Source organism: Lepisma saccharinum, chromosome 9, assembly GCF_977018435.1.
Source record: "Lepisma saccharinum chromosome 9, izLepSacc3.1, whole genome shotgun sequence".
NCBI classification, from domain to species: Eukaryota; Metazoa; Arthropoda; class Insecta; order Zygentoma; family Lepismatidae; genus Lepisma; species Lepisma saccharinum.
The window spans coordinates 36,563,723-36,583,962 of record NC_139237.1 but is presented as its reverse complement, the minus strand read 5'-3'; the positions used below and the strand labels follow the sequence as shown (position 1 = coordinate 36,583,962).

General features: G+C 38.9%; 3 protein-coding genes across 3 annotated transcripts; 1 reads left to right on the top strand and 2 right to left on the bottom strand.

Annotated features, from left to right (window-relative positions):
* Positions 1-6,312: 6,312 nt before the first annotated feature.
* LOC145992612 (CIMIP2 protein CG18335-like) lies at positions 6,313-10,505 on the top strand. The gene is made up of 2 exons (XM_083128970.1): positions 6,313-6,451; positions 10,104-10,505. Exon 2 carries the CDS (start codon positions 10,213-10,215, stop codon positions 10,399-10,401), a length of 189 nt encoding a protein of 62 aa, XP_082985096.1. The 5' UTR covers positions 6,313-6,451; positions 10,104-10,212; the 3' UTR covers positions 10,402-10,505.
* Positions 10,506-12,477: 1,972 nt separating this feature from the next.
* On the bottom strand, positions 12,478-13,933 carry LOC145992611 (IQ domain-containing protein K-like). The gene has a single exon (XM_083128969.1). It carries the CDS (start codon positions 13,847-13,849, stop codon positions 13,088-13,090), a length of 762 nt encoding a protein of 253 aa, XP_082985095.1. The 5' UTR covers positions 13,850-13,933; the 3' UTR covers positions 12,478-13,087.
* Positions 13,934-18,162: 4,229 nt separating this feature from the next.
* Positions 18,163-19,604, bottom strand: LOC145992610 (IQ domain-containing protein K-like). Its single transcript, XM_083128967.1, has one exon. It carries the CDS (start codon positions 19,527-19,529, stop codon positions 18,798-18,800), a length of 732 nt encoding a protein of 243 aa, XP_082985093.1. The 5' UTR covers positions 19,530-19,604; the 3' UTR covers positions 18,163-18,797.
* Between the last annotated feature and the right edge of the window lie 636 nt (positions 19,605-20,240).

Genomic DNA, 20,240 nt, shown 5'->3' with positions numbered 1-20,240 from the left:
AGAATTATAGGTAAGAATGTGTTCTGTATTTTTCACAGGGGGGGCAGAGCAGGCTCTCAGGGGGGGCAGTTGCCCCCCCTGCCCCCCCTCTAGCTACGGGCCTGATTGAAGTACCGTTATACGCGGAATGAACCATAGATTCGGACTACATACAATTTATGCACATTGAGTGTATATATGGATGCGGGGAGAGGGGAGGAACCGGAAAATTAAAAAAAATATATTTAAAAATGCCCCTCCTTCTCCCCTCCCTGGACAACAAAGTACAGGACATTTTCAAAATGCACATGGAAATGATCGCAGGCATGTTTGGAAGAACACGACTTGTAAACCCCAAGGGACATGTCCGTGCGCCACTAACTCAGTTTCAAACTTAGGAAAGTGCAAACTTGGTCTAAAAACTCATTAGAACAGGAGTACAAAGAAGCGAAGGGGAAGAGGGACTTGTCGGTGTGTCTCGTCTTTGTGACATATCATCAGAATCAGATCCTGATGACATGTCAGACTCAAAGGAAAAATCAAACTCTTCTTCCTCCCACTCGGAGTCTGTATCCATTGCCTCCAGCTCGTCTCGAATTTCATCGGAATGAAGATCACGGGAAGCCATGGTCAATTATAAGCCTTTTGGAGACTATATAAGGCACGGGCACTACAAATAAACTTTCTGATCACAAGAAATGACGATGCACAGAAACAAGAGGTAAATCATCATTTTCAGTGATATAGCTAAATTCTTTCTTCTCCATTGAAACAACACTGCAATGTGTGTGTTCGTGTGGGAGGGGGGAGGGAGAGGCGCGGTATGCGCGATAGTTTAAAGATTACCACAATCAGTTACTACCAGTGGCATATTGTCCATCTTGCCGCGTTAACTTTATTAAAACTAACTTTTTTCATATATTTTTAAACATTTAGCTTTAATAAATGGGTAATTGCTCATTATATATTATACAAACTGTTGAAACAAGATTCTGAACCAGAATTTCAGTAAACAATTGAAGTCCACAGGGAAAGAACGTGCTTTGTCCATTTTAATGATTTTACAGGAGAGCGCGTTATTTCCTTGTTATGAGTATGTTCTTTCCCTGTATACGCAACCAAGACTTCTTTGCAATTCTTAATTAGAATTTGGCTAAAAATAGACAAAGCACGTTCTTTTCCTGTGATGTTCAATTTAAAGAATTTCAAGACTGACTGGTTTATGTAGCCCACTGGATAGCACCCTTCTGACGATCGAATTTCCTTCCCGGTTGCACGCGAGGAGGGGGAGAGAGCCGATGCAAGTTGCTTCCACCCAGTGATGTGCCGTAGACTACGAAGTTTACGTCTACATACGTTGTCTACGCGTAATCACACGAAGATTACATTGGCGTATAGTTTACATTGTCTAATGTAGACAATGCAAATAACAGGGAAGAAACAAATCCCAGTGGTCTTTGAAAGAGAAAGTACTTTTTCTTCAAACATGTCGATAATCTGGGTCTATAACCAACTTAAGACCATCCGACGTAATCAAAGCTATCGAATTTTCACTAACGAGGGGAAAACGGACTACCGGAAGAAAAACAAATGACGGTCAGAGTGAAAACTGACACTATTTTTCTACACTGACAAAAGGGGAGGCTAAAAATATTTATTTGTCTTGTTACTGCATGGGAAAGTGCATGTGTCTTTAAAGCAAATTGTTCCACTTGTAAAATGGTGGATATAGAAGCTTGTCATTCTACAGACATCTCATTTTTTGGCTATGTCGCGACAAGTTTATTTTGCAGTTCAATTAATACCTAGTGAATTGGTTGAACGCAAATAAATACTTAAAACACTTATTTCTGGGCAGTGGAATACTTCACGCTCTCCATGTCCATCTGCTGGTGCTGGTTGCTGCTTCTAGAACGATGCCCGTGTCTTGCACGGAGAACACCGAGCGCCATGTTGTCTATGTTGATTACGTAGATTACATAGTCTTCATTGTCTACACGTAGAATGTAGACAATCGTTGTTTACGTGTAGACGCACATCACTGCTTCCACCACTGCAAACAACGTTGGCAGGACAAAACTGCTTGTTGCTTCCTGCTTTCTGTGATGCGCTCGGCAGAGGCAGTGTTGCTACATGAAGGGAAATATTCCTGGTGCAGGGAAATGTCCAATTTTAGGTGAAAAGGGAGATATGAAAAATATAGAAATTGCCGGAAAAGTTGAAGTTGTCGGTCTTCTGCGTTTGTTTTATTTGCTCCTCCAAGTGCCAAGGTCATCGCATGCCACTGTACACTCACCTCACTTAGTACTCCGACAGTTTGTTTCTTTGCAGGGGCGGCTGCTCATAAGGACGATACGGACGCCGCACTGTCGTGTGTAATCACAAGTGAACAAACATACTTTAACATTTATATATTATCTTTTACATTGTCTGAATTACAAATATTCCGTTGCTTATAGATCGTTGGTTAGTCGGTTCTGTATTCATTCTTCCGCGACAATTGCGAAGTTTGCACGCCATCGTGCGGGGGAATACGGAACTTCGAGAGAAATCTGGCGGGGCGGCGTCCTCCCACCTTACGAGACGTAGAGCATTTTCAGGCGCGGCCGCGAGGGGTAAGAGGCGAGGGAACTGGCGGAATAACACGCGCGGGATCTGTGGCTGGGAATGGGCTGGGAGGACGGAGGGTTTGTCGTCCGAAACCAACCCCCTAGGCGAAACTGGCCCTCTCTCCGGAGAACGGTAAACAATGAAGAGTTGCCAGAATCAATGAAGTTAATACAAGAAGGAAAATTACCAACCGTCGAAAGAAATCATTCTGTATTCCATAGAGCAATAAATAATGCAATTTCCAATGAGGAAAGAAAATATCGGTAACTGAAAAAGTACAGACAGGTGCTTGATATTTGTTATTTACCGTCGCTTTCTGCTACTTTTCGGTAATCACGACGATGAGAATAAGTGATAATTAAATGATGGAAGGGCACTCACAAAGAACACCCATGTCCAGGCCGGGATTCGAACCCAGGATCCATGGCTTTGCAATGCTGTATGCTAGCCACGGAAGTCGGCTGCAGCTTCGTGTTACTCACAAAATTAGATTTAATTACATGTTTTGATTAGCACGTTTTGAAAAAACCCTGATAGTGTGACAAAGTTTCACAATTTCCTTTCAAGCCGGCTGTGAAATAAATTAGAAACTAGTCATCTAAACTCACCAAGAGCCGCTACAGGAACCTGTGTACTACGAATTTCTGAAAATTTGGCAAAATTGTCTGGCAACCCAGAGGCAATAAAATGACTGCATGGGAAGACGATAGCATAGAATAAATAGTTTTCTATGACGATAGCATTGACACTTGTTGCAAAGAGAATACTCGAATCTCTTTGCTTGTTGTTTGTTCGTTTTCCATGGAAAAGTAAAGCTTTTTCGGTAGTGTGCTGTAGTTGTGCGTTTGTTGCGATGAGCTACTCTATGTGATCAAAAATATCCGGACACCAGTCAAAATGTGTGTTCTGCATAGTAGGCTACTCTGTGGTGCCATATAAGGTGAGGTGAGGAAAGCAAGGGACCACTACAGGCAGCATAGTGCACGAAACAGCAGAATGGGTCCATTGAAGGAACTTACAAACTTCGAACGTGGTGAAGTGATTGGGTGCCACAGGAGTAACAAGTCAGTACGCGAGATATCCACCCTCCTAAACATCCCGAAATAAACGGTTGCAGATGTGATAGTAAAGTGGAAACATAATGGGACGTGTACAACCACAAAACGTTCTGGCCGAGCGCTCATGTTGACAGACAGAGACCGCCGAGTGTTGAATAGGGTAGTACGAGAGATCCGGCAATCAGCGATCGCCACCATCACACAGGAATTCCAAACCAGGACAGGATGTAATCCTAGCAGCATGACTGTGCGACGTGAGGTATACGACTCGGTTACCATGGACGAGCAGCTGCCCATAAGCCCCACATCACCCAACGAAATGCGAAGCGCCGCCTCGCATGGTGCAAGGAGAGGCGCAACTGGTCGTTAGAACAGTGGAAATCCGTGATGTGGAGTGACGAATCACGTTATAGTACGTGGCGATCCGATGATCGTGTGTGACTGGGACGAATGTCTCATGAACAACATTTAGCATCCTGTGTTGTGCCAAAAGTGAAATTAAGTGGAGGTGGGTTGACAGTGTGGGCATGTTTTTCCTTGAAGGGGCTTGGTCCCCTCGTTGCTTTGCATGGTACTGTCTCGGCACATCATTACGTTGACATTTTACAAACGTTCATGCTGCCTACTATCGAAGAACAGATCGCCGATGATGAATGCGTGTTTCAACATGACGATGCGCCCGTCTACGCTGTGGGCCGTGTGGGACAGTGGTTTCAAGAGAAGAACGTCCTATTTATGGCCTGGCCTGCGCAAAGCCCCGATTTGAATCCGATTGAACATCTCTGGGATGTTCTGGAATGCCGACTTCGTGCCAGACCATGCCAACCAACATCCACTGCTCTTCTCATCTCGGCACTCCGCGAAGAATGGGCCGCCATTCCCCAAGATACCTTTCGCCACCTGATTGCCAGTATGCCTGCGAGAGTGGAGGCTGTCATCAAGGCCAAGGGTGGCCCCACACGGTATTGATTGCCAGTGCATCCGATGGAGGATGCTTCGAACTTCACGCCCTAATTCTAGTGTGTGTCCGGATATTTTTGATCACATAGAGTATGTGGAGAACTTGTTGGTGCGAAGTTTTTCTACCAGAAGTCTGGATGAATAAAATAAACATAAAAAACCTAGGCCGGCCTAAACCGAATTTGAATCTACATAGAACAAGCATGTCTGAAGAAGAGTTCTGGTAAGTTTGAAGGTTTTACTGTAGAGCTTGAGCTTCTGGTAACGCAGACATCACCTTTCCAGTGAGATATTTACTTTGCTGCCCTATTTCATATATCAATTAGTCATGTTGGACAGGAAACGTTTTTTGTGTAACATTTTTACTAGTAATTTTCACGTTCAAGGCACGTAAATATTCGTCATTGTGCTTATCAATTTTCCCCTCTGTTAAGTTAAAAAACAAACAACTAAATCTGTTAGAACTCTATTTCTTCTTCCATCTTTCGTAATCTTCGCATTACTGTTAAATAATTATTAATTTATCATAATATGTGCAAACGTGCAAAACATGATATTCGGTAAAGACGAATATATCAATTTCTTATCATGTTGGCTGTTATATACGAAATTAATCAATTAAACTCACATTACAAGTAGAGCAAATTTGTGACCTGTCGCCCCTCCACTTTGGTTCACCACGAGCCGCCACTGTTGTACAGCATATTTGCAGAATATACAATTCAACCTACAATTGTATCAATATACGTTGTATAAAACATACCCTTAGTACTAACTTCGTTGACTGCACATTCTGATCATCCTGAATAGTGGTTATTGTTTATCTTTATACCTTACCGTTTTGAGAATGTTATACAGTAAGAAATTTCAACTTTGTGAATTACATTAACTGTCTTTGAAACATATTTGATAGAGAAACTCCTTATCTGTTGTCACAGTTCTTCTGTCACTGGCAGCGATTGGTGGTCGTGGGGGAAGTTGCCTCCACTTTTTGCCACTTTTGCGCCCGCACCATGTTATACCTTATCTACCAAGGGAAAGTAAACTGTCCTTGCACCCTCAGTTTTAGAACCCAATCGTCGACACTGAGAATAGGTATTATATTATACTATATATATTTCTTCCTTTCTTTTGGGGGCCTTCCCCATGGCGCAGTGGTAGCGTCATTGCCTTGTAATCAAGGGGTCCCGGGTTCGATACCCGGTGGAGGCACAAGTGGTTCGGATCCCACTTTAAACTGTAGGTTCAGTCCCGATTAGCCTTACCGTGCATAAAGTGGACTTAAAACAGCAACTCAAACTCCTTTCTTTTGGGCCTCCCCGATGGAGCAGTGGTAGCTTCGTCGCCTTGTAATCAAGGGGTCCCGGGGTCGATACCCGGTGGTTCGGATCCCACTTTAAACTGTAGGTCCAGTCCCGATTACCCTTAGTGTGCATAAAGTGGACTTTAAACAACAAATCAAAATCAAAAAATCTTCCTTTCTTAAAAAAATAACTTTTTCTGAACTTGTATTTAATTCAAATGCAATTTATAAATCGGCAACCAAATAACAGATGCATATCTGAGTTTAATTCTAACTTAGCTTTATCAGGGACATAAACCATATTATCTGCCGAAACCACTGGCATAATATGGATTTATAACAAACGTGCTAACTTATGAACGCTTACATTGTTAATAATTTGTTACTAAGCAATGGCGCTTATGTAGTTTGTCATTTCTCGCTACAGATGGAGCATTTCTTCGAGTTCTAGATTTTTATGAATTTCTACAATTAAATTAACAAGTTTGGTTCCAAATACTGTGGTGGAAGATAACCAAAATGCCAGTAGAAGGATGGACAGGTTAGCTGTTACTTGCAGATTTTATTAACATTTACTTATAGCCTGTAGTGTTTTAATTGGAAAAAAAAACACTTAAGCGCTTTAGAAACTTATTTCTTCATATTTATATATTTTAAAGTGGTATGGATGCTCTGTTTACAATAGAGGTAATTTCAAATTATACCAATACAATAACGGCAGCAAAAGAGTATATTTATTTAAAGTCACGGGCTATTTTGTATACAATTTTATATACTGTTCCAGGGTTCTAATTCTTTTCACACAAATTTGACGTGTCAGTCACTTTCACAACAGTGACGTAGCCAGATGAGTTGGGGCGTAATTTGCTTTGGTGATCGTGGCTTCCTTAAAGACTCACTCCTTCTGTCTTCAGACTCTTCTCTATATCTTTCTTCCTTTCTCTTTTTCGTTCTCTCTCTCTCTCTCTTCCTTATGTTTGTACCTCTTTCCTATGTTTCTTCCTCTATGTATCTCTTCTTCTTCTATCTCTCTTCCCTTGTTTATCGATATACTTCTTTCTTTCACAGTTTCTTCCTCTCTCTCTCCCTTTCTCTCTCTTCCTTTCTCTGTCTTTGTCTGTTCTTTCTTACCAACTTCCTCTTTCTTTTCTGTTTCTCCATCTCGCTCTTTTACTTCCATTCCTTTCGTTCCATGCATTTCTTCTTTTTCTTCATCTCTTTCTACCTCTTCATTAATTTTGTTTCTCCATCCCTTTCTTTGTCTTCATTTGTTCTGTTTCTCCATTTCTTTCTTCCTGTTCATTTATTCTGTTTATCTATTTCTTTCTCATTTATTCTGTTTCTCCATCTTTCTCTCACTTTATTTCTTCTGGTTCTTTTTCTTGTTTCTCCATACCTCTCTATTTCTATTATCGTTCTGTATATTCCCTCTTCATGTGTGATTCTTGATCTTATGTTAAAATTCTGAGATTTTCTCATGCAGGATATTTGGATTGTCGTGGATTACAGAGTCCTCCTCGCCCACATGGTGGCGACGCTGACATTTTCATTTTTCCTGTTACAAACGAGTTGAGCCTGGGGAGGGGAACTGATCTAGAAGGAGAGGGAATTGATCTAGAATTTTCCATCTGGAGGGAGGCTGGTTTTAGGGGGAGCTATAAGGCCAAATTCAGCACCAAAATAACCATAATTTACACATCTTACATGTACAAACATGAGACTTATTTTTCAGAACTGTTTCCCCGGTGTAAGTCGGTAACAGAAAATGAGAAAATGGGTAAAAGTTAGTTTCTTGTCCGCTGCGGCCGCGACACAGTCTGGGGGAGAGGGTAACTAACTATTGTGCATCCGACCAGCCCACTTGGCATTATCAGTGCCTATATACGTTGCAATAGTCTCAATAATTGCTTTCACTAAGGGACCCTCAACATTTTACTTGCGGGGGGAGGGGGGTTGCACAGAAACTGCGCTACGCCACTGCTTCTTCAGTTTGAATAGCGGTGGTGTAATAAAGGGAAAGTTGAACAAATAAGAGAAGAGATCATCAGACCTGGCATAGCTATTGCAAATAAGGAAGTATGTCTCTTACTGTTAGGAATGGTAACGAGACATCTTTAAAAATCGAGACGAGTAAATGATACCCGCTCCCTACGTGTAGGGCAGTGGAGTACAAAAAAAGGTGCTACTCATTCAGCAGTAGAGTCCTCAATCTTATCTTAAAAATTCCTATTGAATCTGATTTTAGTCCCGAACCACTGATACAGTATAGGAGTCCGCAAAACTTTCAATTTTGCAATTTTCAGTGTTAAGAAATTGCAACGTTGAGTATGCTAGATTTGGGTTTTCTAATTAAAGCTATCTCTCATACCAATGATGCATTGACCTTATACAGGAACACTAGTTTTCGATCTACCTTTTTCATTCACTCTAACCCAACCTAATTTATTATAACACTCCGTCTCAGTAAACAAGGGGTGTGCCACTGACTCGATTGTTTGAACACATTATACGCTTATCTCCTTGCACATTCCGAGGATTTTTTGTTCACAACTGAACACTACCGCACATGTAACATACTGCACAGTCCAATAGTCCTTGGGAATAAAAGCAGTGACGTGCACTGAGGAATAGCTAGTCTAGCAATGATAGATCAATGATCTCACGTATCTAATTATATTTAAATTGCAATATTTATTGTTTTTTCTTAGCCACAGTTCATATGTAACACTTTTTTTCAAGCGCTTCTCACTCCTCTGTACAATCTCTAGGCAGCCTGGAAGCCTGGAAAGAGCTACTCCAGCTGACCTTTTCCCCGCCAGACCAGTTGAGGCTGCCTCGGAAAGGGAAGGGAAGATTTCTGTGTTTACTCCTTCACCCTCTCGCCTCGAACCCTCCGGCCAGAGCCATGGCTGAACGCCCGTTTTAACAAGTAGCCCAGTCTATCGCCTACATAGGAGACTGAGGATTGGTTTCCCTCGATCCTCTTTCATTTCGACCTAGAAACTCGGGGGAGCAATTCCCATATTTACACCACAAATCTTACGTATTATATTTATGTATAATAGCTTATGGCTTCAAGTCTTCTTAATTATGAAATGAGAAAGTGAGTATTTTGTGTGCGGACGAATTCCTTTTCTCCAGTAAGAAATGAAATTACGAAAAAAAATCCTCTTTCCTTCTAGTAGTATTATTATCTTTAATTACACTAGTCTCTTGTCCGCAAGTAGAGAAATCATCAATACATTTTGATAAGCCTAAAAATCTGAAATTTATATATTCGTGAAGAGGTTGGGGGTTGGCGTGTACTTTGTCAAAGTACAGTGTAAAACTGTACAAGGGTCAGATTATGTACACAAAATCTCTTATCAGTTTTCTCGCTGTGTTAATTTACATTTTTGCCATTTCATGCCATTTTCTGGTTTTTGAACTTTAATTGCGATGCGACAACAAAAATGGCTAACGAACTCGTGGAAGTTGTGAGAAAAGTCCTAAACATTCATACTGTACTCAGAATTTGAACTCAAGACCTTTCTTCCAAGTACTTATTGTTTTCAAAGAGCGCTTTCTTAAAATGTTATAATTTAGGTTCTATGAAATAATTAATTATTTCGTGTGTGTTAAAACAACACTGAAATATATACATTTGGATGTCGAGGGGGCAGATACATGATGCTTTAAAGACATAATCATATGGTTCGATACCCGGTGGAGGCTCATAGTAGTTCGGATCCCACTTTAAACAGTAGGTCCAGTCCCGATTAGCCTTACTGTGCATAAAGTGGACTTAAAACACCAAATCAAAAACAACAACAATCTAGCGAGATAAACCTTTTAATTCTGTTATTTGTTACTGAGTAGGACTATGGCACCTCACACGTGAAAGCATACGATGTGTACAAACAATCAAGTCAGTGTCGAATCGTAAACATACATTCGCAATTATCTCGCAAACGGTCTGTTTGATACCCCATGTTTACTGAGACTTTCTTGCTTCTACTAACGTGTACTTTTCACCGTTTCAGTTTGTGCTTTTATTTCTGGTTCACTCTGTATATTGTGTGTATCTTCGCGCAATACTTATCCTTTTTTCGTTCACACATTTGGAGGGAGGCCTTCCCTTCTGTATGACATTGTCAAAGATCAACCTTCATACCACATCTAAGAATTATCTATTTGGAACTTCCTGTTTGCAGGAAGTGCCACCCATATTCCTCGCTGCTAGTGCGTAGTGCGGAGCCCCACTCATGCAAGAGGCTTTGAGAGTTTGAAGGGAAGGGCAGGAGCGACAGGAAGAAGAGAAAGATGCCGAAGAGCACTACAAGAAATCTGAAGAAGATCTACTACCCGAAACCCCACGAGATCTACCTCAAGAGCGAAGGCATGATCCCGAACTACTCAGGGCATGTTCCCGGGGCAATCGAGAGTCTTGGCAAGGGTTTCACGGAGCACTCCGTCGACTGCAAGAGGTTTCTCCGCAGCAGACCAGAGTGAAAACGTTCCCTGCTGAAGACCTTGATCGCAGGCAGTAGATTATAATGGCGTCCGTGGGTTATTAATGGACATTTTTATGCAATAAAGAGCCTGGTTAATATGTAGTTTGTGTGGTAGCCTATTTGAAGATTTTACAGTGAACTTATTTTTAAAGTGACTGAACTACAGATAGAGCTACTTAGATAAGAAAGTAATGCGCAGATAGGTTAATCGAACCTGTGAGCATTGTACAGTCACCGGCAATAGAAATGGGACACCTAGATCCTGAAATGCTCTCTTCCCTGCATGACGTTGTGTGTGTTGTCTAACACTTCGGCGGTGCTAGAAGTTGCCATTGAAAATTTGCTATTAAAAATCCACTTATCGCCTTAGATTTAGGCAACGCATATAACGTCTTGCAGGAAGGCGAGCATTTCAGGATCTAGGTGTCCCATTTCTATCGCCGGTGACCGCTTTAGACGAAAGCGTTTTCCTTAGCATTTTTCTTAACATTTACGCCATGACCAAAATGATACCGTGTAAAGTGAAAAATCTTATGGCATTTCAGATACCATGGCATCTTTCATGGAATTTCTCAAGATAGAACCCGTCCTATTTCCGTAGCATTTTTCGTAGCATAACCAATCAGAAGCGAACTCTAGGTCACGAGTGAAGTTGTAATGGCGGCCGCGTGAGAAGTAAACAACGTATCACTTCACATTTTTAAAAGCCGATAATTATTCAACCGAAAGGAATAACGTTTCGTATAAAACGTTATTAGATACAAAACAATGGCGATGATTAAATACATACTTTACAACGTTAACTGTACACGTATGGAAGAATATTTTAGTTGTTTCAAATGTAAACACCGTGCACTCAACATAGATGGTGTAACTCGACGTGGCTTTCATGCTGTCTATGTTATACATTGTAATCGCAAAAGCTAGCCGAAAAGTTACACGAGATGCTAGCGTGTAAAGTACTAACTGCTATAAGATTTTTGGAAACATTTACATAACATTTATGCTAGCAAAAATGTTAAAGGAAATGTTTTCGTCTAAAGACGGCTATAGAACCCGGGACCCTATGTTATAAGGCGACAGCGTTATTACTACGTCATCAGGGAGTCCCTAACGCAGTTACGGTTACTTATTTTGAAAAGTTACTTAGATATTGTTACTTTAAAAAGTAACTGTAAGTCAGGTCTGGCGAAAGAGTGCTCTAGTATGTAAGTACGTGTGGACTGAAGGGCGAGCAGCGGCACTGTAGCGCTGTAAGAGGGGAGGAAAGGGAGGAGTGAACGAGGCACGAGACTTCATCGGTCCCTTTCGTACAGTGAGAAACCTCTAGTCATCTGATTCGTGAATAACAGTGCGGTGTGTCATTGTAATTATGGCAGAAGAACGAGACGGTGGAAGGGCCTCCCCGATGGCGCAGTGGTAGCGTTGCCACCCTGTAATCAAGGGGTCCTGGGTTCGATTCCTGGTGGAGGCACACAGTAGTTCCGATCCCACTTTAAACTGTAGGTCCAGTCCCGATTAGCCTTACTGTGCGTAAAGTGGACTTAAAACAGCAATTCATTCCAGAAGGTGGAAGGAGGAAGACTGTTAATCATCCGCTGGCGAACTCATGTTAATTGCACCCAGATTAGCACAGATTATGTTTAATCGTACTCTATATGAAATTAAACTGTATGTTTATTTATATATGTAATTTTGGAATGCATTTATAAAACTGCATATTAAAATGCAATTTTATTTATGTATTTATTTATTTTATTTATGTATTTATTTATTTTATTGATATATATATTTTTTTGTAGCAACCATAATTTGTTTATTACTGTTGAGACGTACCTGAAAAAAAGTGTCTTAGTTACAATTACTCATTTTGAAAAGAAACTATTAAAGTTCGTGTAACTGCTACACAAGTAATTCTCTTTGATTCCAACCAGTGTATCACGCAATACCCGTGACAATGGCAACCTGTATGATCACTTTTTGAGGAATTCAAGAATATATTTCCATTTTGTAACAAAAAATGTAGATTTATTGAACATTTGAGTAATTTTATTAAGTCAAACGCAGGCAATTTAAAAGTAATTGTAGTGAGTAAAATGTAACATTGACATTGCTTCAGCAAAGCAAGATATGGATTACTAAAATGTTTTTCACCTTCTTTAATTCAGAATAAAGGATAAGTACTAAACAGGTATGGTAACATTATTTAAACAGAGTGTACGATCTGAGATAATGTAAACTCATCATAGTTGTTGCAATTTTATATAAAATAGGTTTATGGTAGGATGAATTAAGCCTATACATGCAGCACAAATAACAAATCACAATTACGTACTTGTCCGAATAACAAATCAGACTTAAGTTATTCGTTTCTCACTGGAGACTGTCAAACATTTTAGCACTATGTGGAAAGGCACGTTGTGAAGTAATGGAAACCGTGTTGCATTTGTTACTTTTGTAGTATTCAAATGATCATATAATGAGGAGAACACTCTTATTGCGATAGACTAAGCATGTGATATTGTTCAACAATGTGATTTGACGTAAAGAGTTTTAATAAATTGTCTGTGAAATGTAATTAATTTTGTGGCTACGAGCTAACATCACATTAATAACAAAGCTTGTTTCAAAATTTTGAAATTTCACTTAACTTTTTAAGCTGTTCAAATTATCATCTTATACTTTTACCCTTCTTGTTCTTCTCCTTCTTCTTCTTCTTCTTCTACTTCTTCTTCTTCTTCCTCCTCGTCTTCTATTTTCATTTTACTTTCTTCCTCTTCCCTTCTCCTCTGTTTTTCTTCTTCCTCTTCCCTCCTTCTTTGTTCTTCTTCTTCTTCCCTTTCACGTTTCAAATTATTCCAGAATTGCCTCATTTCTTGCACTTCTGGTATACATCGGACTAGAAATCCCCTGATACTGGCCTGAATTGCAGTAGCTGCTTCGTCTTCATTCCATAGCCATGTCTTAGGAAAAATAGGTCTGCGATGGAATCTCAACCTTTTCGTGACAAAATCCCCTTCTCTTTCTGGGTATACTGGGTTTTCCGCAAGGTAGCCTGCTCCAATGAGGTATTTCTTTTGGATCTCAAGGCATCTCTTTTTCCTCTCTTCGAACAACGTTGACTCCATTGCAGGCAGACACACTGGAATTACTCCATCCTTCACGTACCATGAAGGGGTGTCTCTTCCTGGTAATTCAAGCTCTTCTACTTTATCCGACTGCAGTGGCTCGAATATTCTTTTAATGTCCTCACTTTCCTTGGAAATCCTCAAAGTAGAACGATTTTCAGCTGTTGAAGTTCCCTTGTGATCAACTTCATTGACAGTTTGGCACTGTTCATTTGATTCGCCATTTTCACTTTTCTTCTGAACTTTTGTTTCTTGTAAGTTCAATGTGTGTTGTCTCATCGAACGTGTTCTCGTTCCTTTTCTCATAAATTTTTCCATAGCACTTTAAACATTGACTCAGTTGTAAATTATATATGTTACTTTGTGGCAACTCATTCATCAAATAGTTGACATCAACCGCATTTCTTGTTTTTCAGCTCTTGAAATCCAAAGTTATTAATATGAAGACAGCCTATATGATAAGACACTAGCTATTAGTTCAGTTACAGAGATGTCTCTGCTGTGATGTATTATAATTCCACTGAATAGTTCAGTAAACATATATATATTCTTGTTCACGAATGTAAAATCTTGTGTTAGTCGAAATAAATCTAATTATTGAAAACAGTTGAATTAATTTTCAACATTCACGTGCTAATGTGTACGGATGTATGTTTTTGATTTGCGACATTTATGTGAACCTCACCTTTGCAACACCAACACTGGATATCAGCTATATGAATTATCCTGATATTCATATTATTGGAATTTCTATCAGCTAAATATAAGCTTATATATTATTCAGGAAAGAATCAGGGAGGAAAAGCTTGTTATTCTTTATTTTGTAAAGTAAATTTCTTGATATTTGACCATGAAGAAAAATGTTGTTGGATATAAATATGTAAATAAATAATAATAAAATAAAATGTGGATCGTCATTACTCAGGTATCAAATGGGCATTTTCCCAAACTGAAGAAGAAGCAAATGTATCTTTGTGATGCTAACATTGTCAAGAAAATTATCTAATATGTATTTTGTCTTTAGATTGTATGTATAAAATTAACAAGCATATTTAATTTTCTCGCTTCCTTTGAAGAAAGTATAGATATTATCGGTCCTTGTTTCTGCACCCATTTTGGCTAATTGTCAGTTACAAGCAAAGCATTGCATGCGAATGTTAAAATAGTATTTACACGGTGCTGGCGGGGATAATCATATTGTAGTATACTTTGGCATTTTCAGCGCTTGTGAATCTGTCCTCAGGCCTATGTATAATAACTTATTTGGTTAAAGGTATTTCTGGGTGGCTTGTGCCTCCCCCAATTAAACATGCTAATGATTGTTTAAAAACAATTTGAAGCAACAACAGCAAGGAAGAAATGGTCAATACTTCCTTTCATCAAAAAATGGGTCCCAAACTTGCATTCATTCCCTTTGAAGGGTAACGAACTCTGTGTGATAACCAAGCATTATCCTTTACCTGCTTCATACATAAAATCTTGCCGAACACTCATTTTCTCAAGGAAAAGGCAATTGCATACGAACATGAAGGCTGCTTAAGACAATCGCCCCCGTTACCCGCTTTTAGTAAACGAAAACCCATTAAACCATGCTTTTCATCTTGATTGATGTTTGGATGGCTTACTTACCCGACACTCGGGCTGTGTCCGAAAGGTACGATGTACAGACTTGAAGTATGGTCTTTACGGAAGTGACGTCACCTAGTGCGGTTCGAAAGCGCCAAGTACACAAGCAATGGAGACCATAGCTCGGAGTACGGATCGTTGCAGACTTAGTCACGTGATTTCCGCACTCGTTGTTCATTTGTTTGAAATCAATGAGGTAGAAAGCCAGGAACACAGGTTTAGGCCAGCAAGTTGTTGGTTGAAGTTGTTCTAATATGTGGAAATGTATGTATGTATAAGAACATTTGAAAATGCTATGTGATTTCTATGGTGAAAAACAAAGTGTTTAAGACGCGGGGAAAACAACGAGTACTCAGTTTTCTCTACTGGTCGTATTTAGCGCTGCAATCGAAGTGCAATTCGAAAGACTTTCACTTCCAGTCCACGACTTCAAGACCGCACTGCAAGACCATACTCGGAAGATGCTCACTTCAAGTACGGTCTTGCACCTTTCGGAGACGCCCTCGGACTACTCTTTTCTTCGTAAGCATTAGCATCTGTCACTTTCAACTGTCTATTGTGCATCGTTGGACTAGTGCTGTTTTTTTAATCTCACGGGAACTGATTGGAGCTGTGTTTACTGTGCAATCGCGAGGTGATCCTTGGGTACTAGTCAGAAAGTGACTAATCGCTTAGAGATTATTTTAAAAACTGACCAATCAGATTTGTTTATGTTGCAATGGACTAGTAATATATGATTATGAACGTCGCCTGAATTTCTTACAAAATTTGAAGATTCTTGAAACTCTTGATAAAACTTGGGCCTCCCCGATTGCGCAGTGGTAGCGTCGTCGCCTTGTAATCAAGGGGACCCAGGTTTGATACCCGATGAAGGCATAGTGGTTCGGATTTCACTTTAAACTGTAAATACAGTCCCAATTATCCTTTCGGTGCATAAAGTGGCCTTAAAACACCAACTCAATCAATCAATCAATCTTTATACAACTTCAGGAGAAGAAATAATATTAATAAAAATAATAATAAAATAAACATAAAAAATAAATCAATTTCAAGCCGGATTTATCATTGTTGTTATTACTATTGCTATTATTATTATTATATCTTTGGAGAGATTTTTCAACTCGTGCCATCAAATGAGAGAATATCTACCCCTCCCAATTTCTTTACCCCTGTCCTATGGCCTCTAATGCTAAACCTTGTCTACCAAGATAAAGTAAACTGTCCTTGCCCCCCCCCCCCCCCCCAGTTTTGGCAACCAATCGCTGCTACTTCCGACATGTTTCGGCGCAACTGTGTCGCCTGTTTCAGAAACATAAGAACTGAAATCAGTACTGTATGATGTATTTTCAAATGTATAAATATGTGTTAGTAATCGTGTGAAACAGTACCGAAATAATAATAATAATAATAATAGACTATCTCTCTCTCTCTCTCTCTCCCCCCACCCCAACACACACACACACGCTCACGCACGCACACAACATTTATAAAAATTATGATCCTATCAAATTCCCTTCCGAAATTCGTTTTGGGCTTTCTATTTCTTATATCAAATCAACGAATATACGTATATCATTTTCATCAAATAGATCTGGTAATATAAGCGAAAGTTCTGTCCTTTTCTCGTTCCGCTAACAAAGCAGGCGAACAAAAAAGGAACAATCCAGTGCATTGTTGACACCGAAGCTATTAAATAGAGTTTCGCGACAATTTGAGATGCGATACAAAGTGAGTTGAATAGGAGTTGGAAATACAACGGAGTGAAATATTATTGAGCCACTATTAAATACTGTAGATTCAAGATGCCATAGTGACCGATCTCCAATCACAATTCTTCAACGATGTTAAGAGCACTTTTGCCTCTACAGTAAATTTGGCACTTTGGGAGGAACCTTCTCCATTTCGTTGAGCTGAGTGACAGAGTTTGTAACTGAAATTACGTCAATGTTATAAAAATTTCAGTTACCTTACTTATTAAATTATTTCTGCAAATAAAGATATCTATATATTCTTATTACTCTTACATTGTATTCAATAAAGCCCAGTGGAGGCCTAGAAGGCCCGGAATACTGTAAACAATGTAATATTTTTTATTTCATATTCTTGTGAATAAAAAAAAAATCTGATATATTCAAGCTTACCCAGCTTCAAATCAATGGCTACCTGGGGGCAACCCTGGGGTGTAAAGGCGGCCAGAGCGTGGTGCTGACTACATCACCTCCAAAATGTCCAATATCGAGAATATGTGGGGCCCTACCGCCACACTCCCTAAATGTAACCTAATGGTACAGTGTTATATGCACGCGGAACTTTACCTTACCTTCAACTGGATAGTAGTTCACAATTTGAAAACAATCTTACAATTTTTGAATTATTTGATTTTTCTCTTATCTAATTTTCCCTTTGCCATTGTACTTTCAAGGGCAACATTAGAAAGCAGAGCATATACAATCAAATAATAATTCAAAAAGCGTAATATTGACTTCACTGGGTGAACGAATATACAGTTGAAGGTGTCAGAAAGTTTTAATGTTCCACAAGAATACGACATATAAAATATTTTCTTCATATAGTACACCGGAACTCACAGGTCCCACAGTAAATTCTGACTAACCTATATCTGTGTCATATGTAATGCGTGTCCTTATACTAGAAAAAATTTACATTTACTCGTTATAAATGTATATATGAAGATCGAAATTGTATTTTTGCTTCTTGGCAAGCATTAAGTAACCGAGTTACGTACAATTGCTCATTACGAAATACCCATTTGTAACTGCTATACAAGTAGCTCTCGTTGATTCAACTACTGTATAACAGGAAACGTGTTTGACCTATATCTAAAGAATTTATTGTCATTTATGAGATAAAATATAGGTTAATAGAAAACAACTTGAAACTCTGATGTCAGTAATTTTATCAAGTCACAGCAAGTGCCATTTAGAAGTTATTCTAGCGAGTAAAATGTAACATCGACACTGCTTCAGAAGAATACGATATGAAGGATTAAATATTTTTCACTTTCTTTACTTCAGAATAAGTCGTAAATACTAATCAGGTATGGTAACATAATTTAAGCCAAATATGCTCTGCGACAATGTGTACCATCTTAGAATTAGGGCTGCATAATAAAAATCCGAATGCATTAATAAATCCAACATTCTTGTTGCAATTCTACATAACTTGAATCTCACAATAGGATTAACTAGTGAGACTGTACATACAGCACGAATAACAAATCACAATTACTTCAAATTAACGTACGATGTAGGTTAAGTGCAAGGAACAAATAAAACTGAAGCTATTCAAAGGTCATCCAAGACTGGCAAAGAAGTTGCAGCATTATGTGCAAAGGCAAGGTGTGAAGTAGTGGAAACTGTATTTCATTTGTTACTTTGTACTATTCAAATGATCACATAATAAGGAAAATTATTTTACTGTGATGTGGTAAGCATATGCTATTGTTCAACAATGAGATTTGGCATATATAACTTTTATAAAATGCCTTTGTAATTATATTTTTGGTTCCTAGCTAACATCACATTCCTAGCCAACATCACATTTGTAACAAATCTTGTCTAAAAATCTATTATCCTCATTTAACGATTTTCTGTTGTTCATTTATTATCTTGTACTTTTATCATTCTCCTTCTTCTTCCTCGTCTTCTGTTTTCATTTTCTCTTCTTCCTCTTCCATCTTTCTTTGCTCTTCTTCTTCCCTTTCACGATTCAAATTCTTCCAGAATTGTCTCATTTCTTCCACTTCTGGTTTACATCGGACTAGAAATCCCCTGATACTGGCTTGGATTATAGTAGCTGCTTCATCTTCAGTCCAGAGCCACGATTTGGGATAAATTGGTCTGGGATGGAACCTCAACCAATTCTTGGCGAAAGGAATGCTGAAGATTTCTGTCCAATTCCTTTCTCTCTCTGGGTATGCAGGATTTTTATTATAAAGAAGTTCCGCAAGGTAGTCTGCTCCATTGAAGTACTTCTTTTGGATCTCAAGGCATTTCTGTTTCCTCGCTTCCAACAACATGGACTCCATGCCAGGCAGAAGCACTGGAAATAATTTTTTGTTCAAGTACCATGAAGGAGTGTCCCTTTCTGGTAATTCAGGTTCTTCTCGTTTATCCGACTCCAGTGGCTCCAATATCCTTATCTTATTTTCGTCACTTTCTTTGCAAATTTTCTTCCACAAAGCAGAATGATTTTCATCTGTTGTAGTTTCCTTGTGATCAACTTCTTTAACATTTTGACACTCTTCACTCGATATGCCATCTTCACTTTCCTTCTGAACTTCAGTTTCTTTTATGTCCAATGTGTTTTGTCTCGAACGTGTTCTTGTTCCTTTTCTCATAAACTCTTCCATAGCACTTCAAACATTAACTCAGTTGTATAAATATATGTATCATTTTGTGATAATACATTCATCAAATAGTTGAAATCAACCTCTTTTCTTTTTTCCAGCTCTTGAAATCCAAAGCTATTAATATGAAGACTGTATATATGATAAGGCACTAGCAAATAGTTCAGTTAAATATTCTAGATGTCTCTGCTGTTATACAATTCTAGTGAAACATATCTTTTCTTGAAACATATGAATTGATTTTCAAACTTCGCTTATTAATGTATACAGCAGGTTGTTTTTGATTTAATTACGAGTTGAGAAACTTGTCTCTAATTAAAAATACATGTGGTCTTTGTGCTGATATTTTTTAAGACTGCCTTGTAATTTTCCTTTGAATTATTTACATTATTGCTTTAATAATGATTAGATTCGCACACTAATATTCCTTGACACACGTGTAATTTTTTTCTCCTTGCGTTACAACATAAGTGTAAACTTTAAGACGTGCATGAAGAAGTTATGGAGGGGGCCCGATGGAGGCCAGTGGTCTACCCCAAAAATAATTCCGAATATGGAAAATATTATATTTTCTCTCTCTCTCTCTCTCTCTCTCCCTCCCTCTCCCCTCTCGGTCTCCTAAAACAACTTCAACAACGGTTGGTAGATATAATGAAAACAAAGGAACTTATCCTTATAAACACTACCTCGAAAGCGCTTTATTTATGCGCTATA